The following is a 15,426-nucleotide window of genomic DNA, read 5'->3' on the forward strand; positions in this document are numbered from 1 at the left end:
TGCATGCTCATATCACCAACAAAACAAAAAAATAACCATCTTTTCAAGCTTTGATCCTCCTGTAATAGAAAAAAATATTTATTGTTGGCAAAAGGACTAACTAAAGACGGAAGGAATTGCACTTACAATTTAAATATGCCATTACGTATTTAGCATCAAAATAACTATTTCAATTCAACAGACAAGTAGAAATAAGAAAAAGACAACTTCATATTTTGAATAGAATGCTTTATCTATTTATTGATTGATAGAGCTTATTTATGTCTATAAAACATACAGTATAAAATACAATCATAGTTAAAGATATAAATCAAACCATCTCTTTAGCCCCAATAAAACACAGAATCAGTTAAATACAGATTATCATTATTATAAACCCATACAAATGGCTGACAAAACAAAAGTACTGTTCAAAATCACAATAGTGATTTGTTTTTGCTGCACGGGTGCTCTTTAAATAATCAAAAGGCTCCACCCTATGACAATAATAAGTGTAGAAAGTTTGGAAGAAACGTCCATGTTCTACCATGAACTGACTTTGGAAACCCCAATTCTGTTAAACAGAATTGACAATATATTTTAATTTAAAATGAAATAATAATAAGACAAAATTATTAAAGTTATGGGTTACTGGCCCACCAGGCACAGTGATTACATGACTTTACAATGAAATATTAAAAATGAGATTTTATAACTCTCTTTCAGATATCTTTATAAAAATCTTTGTAATTCCTACTTGCTCTGCAATGCAACAGAGCAGAACATAAAGAAATTCATAAAGTAGGAAGAGAATTAATCACCTAATGATTGTGTACATTCAATGCGCATTTGGTCCATTTATTGCACAACTGTAAACACTTTAATATTCCATGTCAGCGCTTTTCTGCATTTGGCTCAAGTCATGATTAGAAAAAGGCACAGCAGGCTGCTTTGGCTGTGTGAATGTTTTTTTTCATAGATTGTTCTGGAAGGCCTCAATGGCATGGGCCATCCCACAGCAGTGTATTTGGTCAGAATTCACATTTCTCTTCTCAAAAAGTTAACTATACCCTAAACCTGCTCCTTTGTCTGTTACTTTCTCTCAATCTCCCTCGCAGAATCATCCACACACACAAATACAGCCTTCTCACGCCCATCCTGCCACACACACACACACACACACACACACACACACACACACACACACACACACACACACACACACACACACACACACACACACACACACACACACACACACACACACACACACTGAATGTTTGATTGCACAATTGCATTGCAGATCTCCTAAAGTCTCATTTCTTCACTCCTGGGCTTTGTGAACTGTAATTATTCCACTGTCACAGACTTGGCCAAATTTCTGGGAAAGTCAACCTGCAAACAGAAAGAGCGGTTTGTCAAATTACACGATATCAATGAGTGTGAATGTGCTGTACAACTCTTTTCCAATCGGTGGACATCATATTAGGGTGGATGGTGTAAAAATTGCACACTGGCAAAAATATGCCATTATATGGATTTATCTTTAAAAGTTTGTGCCATAAAGTGCACGGACAACTTGGTAAATGGGTACATTGAACGTCCTTTGTACTCTGAACTAACACATTTACAGGCTAGGAAAACGTGTAGAGAGAAATGGTCCTGCAGAGGCTGGACCAAATAGTTCTTAAGGTGGTGTGAAAAGAAAATCCTCACTGCACACATCCATGCCTTAGTCACTAATCAGTCCCTACCCATGTGATAAGGTGAAAAGACATTACACACGCCAAAAATGTGTAAATCATAGAAATATTGTGCTTATTCAATCTCCTGAAAAAGCTGTTTTTGAAGGTAAATGCAAAAGGATTAAGACTATGTCAGACCAAACCTTAAATATTTAGTTTAGCAAACTACAAATTGTGCTAAAACTGCCATTTGAAAGTAAAACATATAGTTCACACACACACACACACACACACACACACACACACACACACACACACACACACACACACACACACACACACACACACACACACACACACACACACACACACACACACACACACACACAGATAAACAGCTTTAGCAAGTGCAGCAGTAGTATGAATATATATATATATATTTCTATAGATATCACAGTCCAATGTTGATACCTTATTTACTAAGGTAATGAGTATGGTCACTAATCAGATTAACAGACACAAAATATCTCACATATCTATTTAAGACTTAGTCTGATAAAAAGCATGTAACTCCTTTATTTCTTAAAACAAATGTTACAGCAAAAATACCTGAAGTTGAAATTGTTTTTCATATGCATTTGGAATTTGCACAAAGTCAAAAGTTGTGTTAACTACTTACGTCATATCCTCGCAGGACGGCCAAGTGGAACGACAGGAGCTGCAGGGGGATGACACTGAGGATGCCCTGCAGACAGTCCACAGTTTGTGGCAGCTGGATGGTCTGGTAGGCATTCTCAGTCACCTCCAAGTCGTCCTCGCAACAGAGGATGATGGGCCGACCCTGATGGAGAGAGAAGCCGAGAGGGCAAGAACATTATTAGTCACTCAGTTCATTAATTTCTGTTACAACTGCCATTCTGAACGTAACATTTGTGTGGATGTGCATTTCTTTGGGTGTGTGCTTCAATGCCTGCAGATACTATTTCAGTAAAATGTGTTTTTCCAGGACTTACCGATCTGGCTGTGACTTGTTGCAGAGCATTCTGGCACTTAGTATAGCAGGCATCTCTCATGATGACCATGATGACTGGCATGTCTTTATCTATGAGAGCCAGAGGACCGTGCTTCAGCTCCCCGGCCAGGATGCCCTCCGAGTGCATATACGTGATCTCCTTAATTTTCTGTATAAGAATAAAAAGAATAGCTCATCACATTACCATTAAAAATTAAGATACCATACAGTACAGCCAGCATTACAACTATTACAGCATCTAACGTTTTTACTAAACTCAAAAATTATGTTATACCCGGAGAAATTAATTGCAGATAAAACAGTGACATTTTCAACTCACCAGCGCCCCCTCCAGACAGGTAGCATAGTTGAAACCTCGGCCCATAACCAGAAGGGACTTTTGTTGATACAGTTCATTAGCAATGGCCTTGATCTTCTCATCCAGGGACAACACCTTCTTTATCAGCTCTATGAGGGTAGAAGAAGAATAAACATGTGAAAGCATAATAGTACTGGTTTTAGTCAGGTGATGCAGTATTTTGCTAATGTGGTTCAGCATCTGTCTGTCCCCATTTTAAAATGTGCTTATGCTGAGACTACAGATGACTTTGTGTTTGTGATTTGTTGTGTCTGTTGAAGTACTGACCAGGTAGCACCCTGAGGCCATTAATGATCTCCAGCCTTCTCTTCTGTAGGGAGATTCTGTCCTCACTTATCATCAGCCCTAACATGATGAGGGCCACAAACTGACTGGTGTAAGCCTGAATCACACACACAGGAAAAACTTGCATAACTCTCAAGCTGAACAGTGGAGCGGAAACAGCTCACATAACAAATAACACAGTTGTGTTGTTAAGCAGGAAGTTTTATAATACATTTGAAATTATATTTATACTACAAGTCATCTTATATAAAATTAAAAGCCATGTCTATTTTGCATATAGCTGTTGCCAGATTCTGAAAAGATTTTATTAACCTACAAATGCTCCGTATAAACCGTACCTTTGTGCTGGCCACTCCTATCTCCGGCCCAGCATTGATGTGGACTCCACAGTCAGTTTCTCTGCAAATAGAGCTGCCCACAGTGTTGGTTATTCCAACTGTTAGAGCGCTGTGATCTTTGCAGTAGTGCAGTGCCATCAAAGTGTCTGCTGTCTCTCCTAAGGGAGCACAGAGAAAGAAAATATATGGTCGTATTGTAAGAATCACAGCACAATCACGTCTGTGTTAAAAATGAAGAAGGCATTAGACTGTCAAAAGGTTTCACACTGAACCTGATGGTGTGAAGCAAGTTTTTCTGGTCATTGTCTTAATACGTATGCTAACAGACAGTAACAAGCGGTATCCTGGGTTAATGTTTGTTATTGTCACCTGACTGGCTGATAAAGAAGCAAACGTCATCTCTGAAAACAGGCGTGTTTCGGTCCAAGAAGTCGCTTGCCAGCTCCACCATGACGGGCAGTTCCGTCAGCTCCTCGAGGATCTGTCTGGTCTGAAGAGTAGGTAAATAGAAACAGCCGTTTCATCACGTTCCATACAAACAGAGACTTCCATGTTTTTAACTTCACTGTTACTAATGATTACTGGGTTTCACATGAAATGTCATCATCCAGCGTACACACGCTAATATGAAAATGTAATGTCTCTACTCACAGCCACTGCAGCGTGGAAACTTGTGCCGCAACCAATCATTATTAGACGTCTGCAGCGTTTAATTTCTTTCAAGTGGTCCTTCAGCCCTCCAAGAACCACTGAGGAAATACAAGGAAAGACAGTCAACATTAATGTATACTGGAATCATTTTAAACTAATTTACCTCAGGAGTGCCAAGATGTCGTGTATGTATTTTCTACCATTAGTAGATAGTGAATTTTTAGAAAGTAAATCAGGCTCCTTGGAACAAGTTTTTGAGATTACTCCACATGTATATACTGTACAATGTAGTACTCGTGTTGTCTGTTCCGTTATAAAGCTAGAGAATATAGGTGACTGACACTGTGGGGCTACAGTGATTAGTGCATTAATATTTTAAGTATGTGAGTGCATTTTGTTCTTCAAAATTAAGATGTCTATAAGCAATGGTAAGACAGTCAATAAACAAACTGCAGATCCTGTCTGCATGACCTGATTCAGTTAAAATTGCTAACTAATGCTAATATTTATCAGGGACCTGCTCGGGTGTTCAAAACATCGTCAAACCTTGAAGGTATCACAGCTTAAAAGATCACAGGTCACCTGTGTTGGAGTCAAAACAAATCCGGCCTCTCATAGTGTTTACGACTGATTCCGGCTGCTCAAAGATCTCCTTCTGCATGAAGGCGTCAAAGCTTCCTGTGAAGGGAGAAGCATATATGTACATCAGACAGATTATTTGGCTCATACTCCTCATGGCAAAATGGTGACATGCTGAATAATGTCCTCCCAAACAGATGAGACAAAAAACAAACATATATGGAGATCTGAGGGGTGAACTACGAAGCAAGTTCAACATACTCAGGGTCTCTTTGCCTGAGCTCGCTCAACAAAGCGGAAACTCGCTGTCACAGATAATTGCTACTACGACGGTGGTTCTCGACTTCCTGTTAACTCAGGCTTTCTGGTTTCAGCTCGTTCACATTAAAGAGGTGTTTGCAGTTTCTGACCAATCACAAACAGACACATGTACTGACAGCAGAACGACATATTTTAAAAACGAGGAGCAAACTATCATTTTAAAAAACTATAACAAAGTTAAACACATAATCCACACTGAAAGCAGCACATCTGCAGCTGCTAAATGATGGAAGGATGTGGAAAAAAAAAAAAAATCGCCAACTGTGTGAATGTGTAGCCGAAGTTGAAAGGCTTATAATATCACCTTACCTTAATGTGCACAGGAAGATCTGATTAATTACATGCGCATATTTAATTACATTAATTAATTATTAGATGTATTCTCATCAGGTTTATGGACGTTTTAGTTTTATCATTTCACCTGCAGCCCCGGAGGTGTCGAACAGACAGGAGCAAATAAGAAAGAAATATAAAATCATAATTCAAAGCGAGAGGTAGGTTTACTGTCAGATCTTATAAGTACAAGTGCAACTGTCTCTAAACACTCTGCCTCCCTCAGAGGACTGTCTCACTCCACAGAGGACTGTCTCACTCCACATACCGAGCTCCACTGGATCTTCTCCAATTGGTGAAGACATTCTTCAGAGAGATTTGATTGGTCAGTAGACGGTACTTTCTTACGTTTTGATCCGATATCTCCAAAAATAACCTGCTCCGGACCAGGTTAAGTTTGCAGCATAAATTACCATGGTGATCTAGCCATCTTAAAAGAGAACCACCTTTGTGACATTGGCAACCCTGCCTTTAGTCTCAACATACCTCGCTAACCCACTAATCTCACTTTGTAGTACACTCCTCAGATCAAAACTTGTAGAGGCTGAAAAACAAAAACAGCAGTAATATTTTTCACTTATTCTGCCAGCAGAGGGCGAGCAAGCATAAGTTTCTTAACTAGAGCAGAAGCACTGCCAGCACACAGTATAAGCTATATGTTTAGTTTATTTTTGAGACTGTGTTGTTAGTGCTCTTTATAACCTCTGATCTCTTCTATGGTTATGACTTGCACTGAAGCAAAACTGCCTATCTAATCTAATCTAATCTAATCTAATCTAATCTAATCTAATCTAATCTAAATTAAATGCAGATTTTCTGAACCAAAATCTGACCTTTCATGATCTGTTGCAGCTCCATCTGTAGGGTCTGAATTGCTCTGACTGGATCTTCACCGGCTTTACGGTTAATTCTGTGGATGGAAAGTTTCCCTCCAGTCACAACTGCAATGTCACTGTCCTCCAGGTACAGCACCTTGTTGGTGTGCTCAATGATGGCACTGTGGAGAGACAAAGAGAAAGCTGAATAAATGTGATGAATAATGGACAATGTCCACTAGTCTGATGTTTACAAATGGCACATACTTTGTTTATTTGATCCTTTTTTTGTTTTTTTATCATACTTGATAGATGTGGTAGCATGACAGAAGGAGGAGGTCGGTGATAGAAATATATTGACAAGTAAGTGTTCAATGATGTGGTCCAACGTTGGATTCACAACAAGACACAGATAACTGTTCCTCACCTCGCGTCTGATGCAAAGTAATACTCCACCGCCCCGTCATCCCCCACAGAGTTGATGGCATTGGAGCAGTCAGAGCGGTTATGGCTGTTCTTCTCCTGGACTCCCTCCTTGAAGTGAGCTACAGGGTCAAAAGTCAAATATCAAGGGTCAGTGGTCGCACTCACACTTTTAGACACTAAATCAATCACGACGTGCTCATCACTTGAATTCCGCATCATTAGGGGTTCACAAAGGCTCAGCCCAGAGTTTTTGCTGTCAATGTTAAGAACAGAAAACATGTATTGTGCAACATGATATTAAAAACTGCGCAGCAGAGACGAGGTTAGGCTATATAATGTTATCTCTCAGACGCAGGCTACACTCTATTAGCTCCTCTATTTTCTCTTCTCTTCCTGATTAGGACTTCCAGATTGACTCAAATATAAAATACAGAATACACATTTGAAGTAAAATTTTCATGGTTGTCACCAAGAGTCTAATAATATATTTGTTTGTTTGTTTGTTGATGCTGGCTGTGTAAATACAGCTCCAAACTTTGTTTGCTGTATGAATTCGATATGGAAAACACCTACACCATAAGTGTCCAGTTAAACTATCTGGTTAAAAGTTAATCCCCACTTTACCGTCTAAAGCCATAACTTTCATTGGCTATAGTATAAGTATTTCAAACACACCAGTCTTAAAGAGCCTGTGTGATAACAGAGATATTGGTTATGATATTACTTTTTTTTTTTTTTTTAATTTTTTAAAACCAGGCAACACTTTGAAAAAATGACTTTTAAGAAACTTTTAAAAAATTATTATTGCACAATAAATCAGTCCCACAGTTTTTTTTCTCCACATTGAAACAAACCAGAAATCAAAATTTAATGACTTACTATCAGGGTGGTCAGTCCATTGTCCCTTTCTTTGCTAACTTACATGATCAATAAAACTACAATTGAATATCTTTGTGCAGATTAGACACAGGAAACTGTCAGGTGATAATCAGAAAATTATTTTCGATAAATGAATATGGGTGTTAAATGTAATATTCTGAATACTCCCTCAGGTGTAGTGCTTTAAGTTTTGTATACTGCTGTAAATGTGTGTATACAGTATGTCTGTGCATGCATTTAGGCAGAGATTTAGGGTGCAGTGTAAGTGGATAATGGCAGACAGAGAGAGGAACAGAGCTCACCACTGTTGTACTGGATGGGGATGTGCTCGGTCAACAGCTCATGCTTGCTTCGCACACCAATGAGCAACGGACTTCCTCTCCTGCCGAGACAAGAATGAAGCAGACAGAGGGGAAGAGACGGAAGGAGGGCAAGGAGAGAAAGTGTGGGGAAGGTGGGAGACGGATTAGCTTTGCTAGACACACAACAATGTCAGATTAACTCTCTCACATGGTACTTTGTTGAGGTAACCTCACATCTTATCCCACTGTATCATTCCAACCAAACAGAACTCCTCTCTTTTCATCCATCTGTTCATTTCTTCATCCTTGCACTGACCCATTTTCAGTATTTCTCTTACATAATCTGGAACATAATCCTGACTTTGTCCCTGTGCAGACATCCTCCCACTTATTCCAAATCTCTTCCAAACTTTCTGATCTGGAGCATTAGAAAGGTAAGCTGATCTTCCATTTGTCTAAATTGCCAAGTCACTGCTTCCTTATTGGCCACTGACTCGATGTGGGCTTTTCCTGTTGGCTGAGGAGGCAGACAAGGTGCAGCCACGTCACAGGTAAGGGAGGAGGTTGAAGGGAGACCAACTTTAAAATAGAAGAAACCGTAACACACTTATCTCGCAACTGCAGTGAAAACAGTACATCAAAACAAAACCTCTTCACACCAAGTTAGTTATTATGACACCAGCTCTTAAGAAACTGGGCCTCTCCTTACTTCTCGTCTTTTGCTTGTCTGGAGCCCTCTTTTCTCTCTGCTTAGCATTTCTCTGGGGCCGTGTTGACGCAAGACCACTGGTTGTTTTAAGGGGTGTGGGGCTTGAAAAGGGAGGTTCGCAAACAGAAACATGTGGTCGCTCCAATGTAATATTTACGCTGAGGGAGGGACAGACGGGAAGAAGGGAAGCAAATGGATGATAGAAGTAAGACTGAGTTAGAGAAAGAATGGGTGACGCAAAGAAACAAAATGGCAGAGGTCAGAGACAGAGAAGCTAAGATGAAGAGGCTGAAAGTCCTGCATGGAGGTTGATCCTTGATGACAAAGTGTGGATGGTGGCGAGCATCAGTAATTATAAACATTCCCCTGTCCCTCCATCTTGGTAGACAATGTTGACTATGCAACAAACTACACTGAGTTTAGCCAAAACCATACAGTATACTGACAACATAACTTCCTCAGAAACTATTGTTGAAACACAGTTGACAACAAAGATGGCAACGACTCATGACTTTAGCAGCAGGCAGCAAGTAGCCTTGACAACAGTGGCACTGCCAGGCAAACTGTTTGCGTAGGTCTTATCACTCTCCGCTAATTTTACTGCCCTTCTACCCTCCTCATTTCTCTCTCTGTTATTAGTTTACACCTATGCTCCCCCAGCCTCTCATCTCCCTGAACCATGACTGCTCACTGAACCGCAAAACGTATAAAGATGAAATAAAATGATGAGGAGTAATTAATGAGGAGTCTAATGCTGCCCAGGCACATTTCCCAGAGCGGAAACAGGAAACTAGTCTCTCTGTTAATGAGTCACAGAGAAGGCGGTGTAGGGCCATATGCCCATGAGGAAGAGGGAGAACCTGGATTCAACCTCTGGTCTTGAGATGCAGATAGTACTGACCCATGCAGTCAGACAGGAACTTACCAATGTTCGCACAAGCAATCGAAAAACAGCACATTGTAAATGAGTAAGGTGAAGACATACCAGAGCCAGGCCACGTTTAATAAAGATATAAGCTAAGATAAGGGAAATGCATAAACTAAAGGAGTCTCCTAAAATCATATTTGGTATTGCTTCATAATGGTAACAACAGGGATGACACATCTCGTGACTCTGGCTCATCGAAAAGATAGTGGACGATATGTGAAGTGAAATGTCAGAGCGGTGTGTGTCAGTGTGTGCATGCTAACCTGGTAGACACAGCCTCTCCGGGGAAATGACGGCTTTTAAACACCAGAGCGAAGGCCCCCTCCTAAACACAGAGAGAAGCAGAGGAAACGGAGAGTTTACATGAGCCTGATGAAAGAGTGAAAACAAATAAATGTTGAAGTGGGCTGTCAGAGGAGAAACAATCAAAGTCTCAAGATTTTAAAGGTAAAGGTAGTCATGTATTCCAGAAAAGTGAGTAACCTCTAAGAGGAACAGTTTCTCACAGCCCTGTGGGGTTTGATGCTTGTGGTGGGAAGTAGTGAGTTACAACGGGGAGGTGGGTTAAGAGAAATAAGACCTCTATTGTACAACATCAGCTGTGTTTCAACAGCACTGACAGCAAGCCTGCCTGTGGTGCTTACTAGAAGCAGAATTGGCTGGCTGTGTGATTGTGTGGTGAAGGGGAAGGTGAGGGGAGCATGTGGCAGGAGGCGAGGGGAGGGGAGGGTGTCATGGTTGTGAGACTGTTAGTGGGTATTCGAACTATCTGGTTCCCATTACTCCAAATCCAAAATGGATGCTTCTGCCTCCTCGGTTCTTCTGAGGAGAGCGTGTGAGGCTCAGAGGCATTACTCACACAATGGAAAAGTGAGGCTTGCTTCATCTCACCCAAAAAAACATTTTTCTGTGAGTGATGACATCACTCGTGATACTGTTGGGACGGTTGCCATTGAGAATGTTTTTGTCATGGTGTGCTGTGTTTTAATGGACAGGAAATTTAAGCAGTTTCAAACAGTGTAAAAAGAGTAAATGATCATATGTGTGTGTATGTGTATGCATAACCGGTCAAGTACACACTTAGTGACACTTAGCAACATGGTCATAGTTACCAGGAAGCTATGTGTTAATGTGTTGATGAGTTACTCACCAGCTGCTGAATGACTCTCTCTACCAGCGTGGAGAAGGTGACGCTGTCATTCTCTCGGTTGTCATAAACATATTTGATCAGTTTTGGGATCACTTCTGTGTCCGTCTCTGACTCAAACTCATATCCTTTGATGATCTGAGGAGGCACAATACAATTAATATAAACACTGAGGATACACTATCAGTCATCCTGAAATATCTGACTGCAGTATGTATTAACTTGTTAAAGGGATGTTACTGCTTCTCCAAGAGATAATGACCGAATGGCATTTCACTGTGCATGTTGAAAAACAAACAGCAATCTGACAAGAAAAACAAGTCCAAGGATGCCATTGAACAGGGTTTGTACAAGAGGTATTCCTGAATGGACAATGACTTACCAGGTACTCCTTCAGCTCTTTGTAGTTGGTGATGATGCCGTTGTGGATGACAACAAACTCTGAGAGAAGGCAGCAAGAATGAAAAGATTAGAAAAAGGGACTGAAGGTCACTAATGGTGTTTATTTGTTGTTAACAAACTAAAACCTACCACACCCTTAAATTCTAACAATGATGTGTGTAATGGGTGGCACCTTTAACAGGCTGCTGTTATTCAGAGAATGTTTCTTTTGACATTCGTCAGCTACTAAATGGATACCAATACGATGTTACGACAATGACGTGGTAGAAGACCATCCGTCCGTTTTCTAATACAAACAGAAGTTACTTTGCAGGACTATTTTTCTCATTTTCTGTGATGTACACTTTCATGAGCATGCCTTGTCAATTATGCACGTTGGTCTAAAGGCAATGTACATAACTGACACACCTATGAACCCGGGGCACTGTAGAAATGGGCGTATGTTTGGTTAGAATTCAAGGTGTGCGAGGTTGTGTCAAATAGAGCATCTTAACCTTTTCTTGAAATAATCTGCCAAGATGTAGAAGCAATTATCATATGCCGACAGTGAAATGATTCACAATATGCCTATCATGTAATCAAGGCAAGAGATATTTTTTACATAAATCAAAGGAAGCTAATTTATTTTATTGAGGCCATTTGTTTTGCATGGATCATTTAGCTGGTTGAACAATGCTGTTAAATGCATCCATTTGTGAGCACGTGTGAAAGTACATAAACCCATATTACCGTTATCCTTGTCAGAGCGATGAGGATGGCTGTTGAGTGCGCTCGGCTCTCCATGTGTCGCCCAGCGAGTGTGAGCGAGGCCGAAGTGTGTGAACAGCTCTTCGTCCAGGTCCAGCGAATCTTTCTCTGAACAAGCAAAACACATCACCAGTTTCTTTAGTAACATGAACCGAATTTAGAGGATTTTATCACAAGAAATGCATCACGAGATGTCAAATGAAGGGAGCATGGTGCTTTTGAAATATGATGGATATAAAAAAAAATAAGACCCACATGAATGGAAAATTAATATGTGGAATACGGTCACTAAAAGCAGCAATCGCAAAAAAAACAATACTAGAACTTTTTCTATCTTCATAAAATTTATGAAACAAAAGAATTAATAGAACTATGAGAAATGAACCCACTGTACAGCTCCTCGTCCAGAGCCTTGACCTTCCCCTTCTTCTTGATCAAACAGATGGTGTTGCTGTTGAGGTCAGTGGTTGTCTTGTTCGGGCCATCCACAGCAATACCTGCAAACAGGTGAGCGGTAGTTAAAATAAAACGTCCTCTTTTATTTTTCATATAGAAAACAAAAAGCAGTAAAAACCCTGTCATAAATTCAGTGTTTTTTTCTTCATTAGTAATAAGAGGACAACTTAATCTTAATCAAAAAGAGATGTTAATTATGAAAGCACACATATATAGAGCAAGATAAAAATTAATTTGATCCAAATTACTCAGTATCGGAGGTTTTATTAATGATGCGTGTGCGTGTTGTGTGTGCAGGAATCTTCCAGCCATTAAAGGACCTCGTGATTCTGCAGCTTCATCCTGCTCAAATAGGATGGGCAAACACACAGTGAATGTGTGTATGGGTGTGTTTTTGTGAACTATAAATATCCAGGTGGTGAAAGGCTCTGAGTTACAAGTCACTATTACCTCTTACAGAATAATTTAGTTTACTTTTCAACATGGTGTACTTCTCATTAATGTGGCTCAGAGGATGGAGGTAGAGGCAGAAAGACAACAGGTTATCCTAAAAGAAAACTGAGGGGGTTCCTGCACTGTGCTGACAAAAGAGACAATGTTTTTCTGAAAAGAGTCTGACTGCAGATGCCGGATTTAGAAATTCTCTCTTGGCCAGGTTGAAATAAACCGAAATCATCCTTTAGCAGTAGCCAAGGTATTATATTCCCACAAACAACATGTCTCTTAATGATGATTATTCCTGTGTGGTTTCATGAGGTGCACCCATCTTGCCCTGCATAGCAGGCTGGCAGCAGGTTTCACCTGTTACACCAGTTTCTCTTCATTCTATTCAAAACAGTAATTAATCCATATTTAAAATGTTCTTAGTGACAAGTGTCATAGAAGGCAGTTGCAAGGATCAAGGTGTGTTTATCACCTTAAGCTTCAAATCCAACAAGAGATTGCAGTATTTAATGACTGCAGGTGCCACATTTAAACATGAATCATACAGTATACGTGTATGGATGTGTTTCAGAGTGAATTCAAGTCATTAAACTGTAGATCTTTATTTTTAAACTGATAATCTTCATGCTGTGAATACTGCTAGATTTGTTGTTTTTTTTTGTTTTTTTTTAAAGACCGTGTCACACAGGTGCTGTCAGGGGGTACTATAAGCTTTTGTGCACTTTGTGTGTGTGTGTGTGTGTGTGTGTGTGTGTGTGTGTGTGTGTGTGTGTGTGTGTGTGTGTGTGTGTGTGTGTGTGTGTGTGTGTGTGTGTGTGTGTGTGTGTGGCAACTCTCTGAAGCCGAGTGTCTCACCTGCTGAATCGTACCCTCTGTACTCCAGTCTCTGCAGTCCCTTCACCAGCGTCTCAAATATCTCCTTTCTGGTGCGAGGCACTTGGTAATTCAGGTAGGCAAAGATCCCTTTGAGAGAAGGAGAAACAGAAACACAACTTGAATCCTCTGAGAGGCTCAACGCTGAAAGCAGAGTTTACGCAGCTGCAAAGAGCACAGTACCATCTTTTTCCATTTCTTAAGCTCCATATGATACTTATTAAGGACAAATATTGCAAATAAAGAATATTGGAACAAACAGTGGAGAGCACAGTCATTAGATTACATTAATGTTGACTATGTTTCATTAAAGAGGAATATAGCTGGTCCCTAAAGTCAGTTTCTTACTTCCAGCTGCATATTTTTATCGCTTATGATCTTCATCTTATTTACTCACCAAATATACTTGGGGAAAAACAAGAATACATGAGTCAGAATAAGCCTCAGTATAATTTCATTATAGGGGTTAGTTAAGCTAACTTAAAATTAAAGCGTGTATACAGTTTGAGGCAACTAATTATGTTGCTGTTGTTTTTGCTACAGTATGACCCACTACCACCCCCACCCCACACACACTTTTCATGCTGTAGGTACATAAATCTGTTTACACAGTCACACTGGAGACAAAAATTCCCCGTAGTATACCTCAGTATAATGTCCACTGACGTGGACACGACTGTATGGGCGTGTAAATATGTATATATGTGTGTGTGTGTGTGTGTGTGTGTGTGTGTGTGTGTGTGTGTGTGTGTGTGTGTGTGTGTGTGTGTGTGTAGAGGAATGTTCCGGGCAGCTTTGCTCCGACAGGCACACAGCTGGCCATTGACGGACGCACATTGCGCGCAGTGTTGGAGCTGTCAGGTAGACGGGATGCGGTAAAACTCCCACAATCTCGGCCTCTTCCTTGCAGGCACGAGGTGAAGCCGGGGACTTTTAAAGATCTCGGTCTTCGACCTTTCGGCAGTGCATGTCGCTGTCCCGAGAGTGGACAGGCGAAAGTTTGTCAAAACGGTGCGGGATGCACAAAATGACTCAACTTCACAGGACGTGGTCGCGACCGGTGGATACGAGCCCGTTTTAATGAGCGCGAGATGGGGACGTTCCCTGGAAATCTTTAAAAAAAAAAAAAAAAAAAAAAAAAAAGTAAATGGTATGACGTCCCTGTCCTGTCGTTTACACCCGTAAGTAAAAAAAAAAAAACACTGACACGTAGCAGTTGTGCTTAAAAGCTCTACGGGAATCCGCACCGATCGGAAAACAAGACATTTAACACATGATCGCAATTCAAACGTAACATTCACGTTACCGCCAAAACTATTCCTGCAAATCGGAGGACGAACACACGATGCAAGAACTTTACTAATTCCTCGCTTCATCGCGTCTGAGAACATCGGCGTTGTGGTTGCTGTCCGTCAAGGCAATTTCCGTGTGCGATACGTGCAATTCTTTTCCACGACTTCAAAAAGAGAAAAAAAAAGTACTTTATGAAAAGAAACCTCACCACACATGGCTCGAGCTTTGTCGTCGTTGCTGGACACGGTTCTGTGCGGTAGCGACGTGCTGTTCCCTGGTCGCAGCGATGCCTCTGCCTTCCTGTGTTACACTCGCACTGTGAATTTAAACAACGTTTCCTGAAGAGGCAGCGGCCCCACCCCTTCTCATCCCACCCCCACCCCTAACCTCCCTCCCCGTCCTGTTAACACCATCCTGTCGTATTCGGGTCAAATCTGACCGAT

General features: G+C 40.7%; 1 protein-coding gene across 1 annotated transcript; it reads right to left on the minus strand.

Moving 5' to 3' along the window:
- Positions 1–213: 213 nt before the first annotated feature.
- gfpt2 (glutamine-fructose-6-phosphate transaminase 2) lies at positions 214–15,278 on the minus strand. Its single transcript, XM_069720009.1, has 19 exons — positions 15,192–15,278; positions 13,673–13,780; positions 12,307–12,414; positions 11,900–12,025; positions 11,151–11,209; positions 10,772–10,906; positions 9,885–9,946; positions 7,985–8,064; positions 6,805–6,922; positions 6,396–6,559; positions 4,912–5,007; positions 4,330–4,427; positions 4,048–4,168; positions 3,679–3,836; positions 3,323–3,437; positions 3,017–3,144; positions 2,678–2,845; positions 2,344–2,505; positions 214–1,374 (listed from the first exon to the last, which is right to left on the minus strand). Exons 1-19 carry the CDS (start codon positions 15,196–15,198, stop codon positions 1,330–1,332), a joined length of 2,058 nt encoding a protein of 685 aa, XP_069576110.1. The 5' UTR covers positions 15,199–15,278; the 3' UTR covers positions 214–1,329.
- Between the last annotated feature and the right edge of the window lie 148 nt (positions 15,279–15,426).

Source organism: Brachyistius frenatus, unplaced genomic scaffold (assembly GCF_029030835.1).
Source record: "Brachyistius frenatus isolate BFR_SWC_R1_liver_20210118 unplaced genomic scaffold, ASM2903083v1 Contig_229, whole genome shotgun sequence".
In the NCBI taxonomy this organism is placed as follows: Eukaryota; Metazoa; Chordata; class Actinopteri; family Embiotocidae; genus Brachyistius; species Brachyistius frenatus.

Coding starts and splice junctions, on each gene's coding strand:
- gfpt2 (XM_069720009.1), bottom strand. Junction 5,008..6,395: donor GCTGCAACAGATCATGAAAG/GTCAGATTTTGG, acceptor CTCCCTTCACAG/GAAGCTTTGACGCCTTCATG. Junction 3,145..3,322: donor TGGCCTCAGGGTGCTACCTG/GTCAGTACTTCA, acceptor CTACCCTCATAG/AGCTGATAAAGAAGGTGTTG.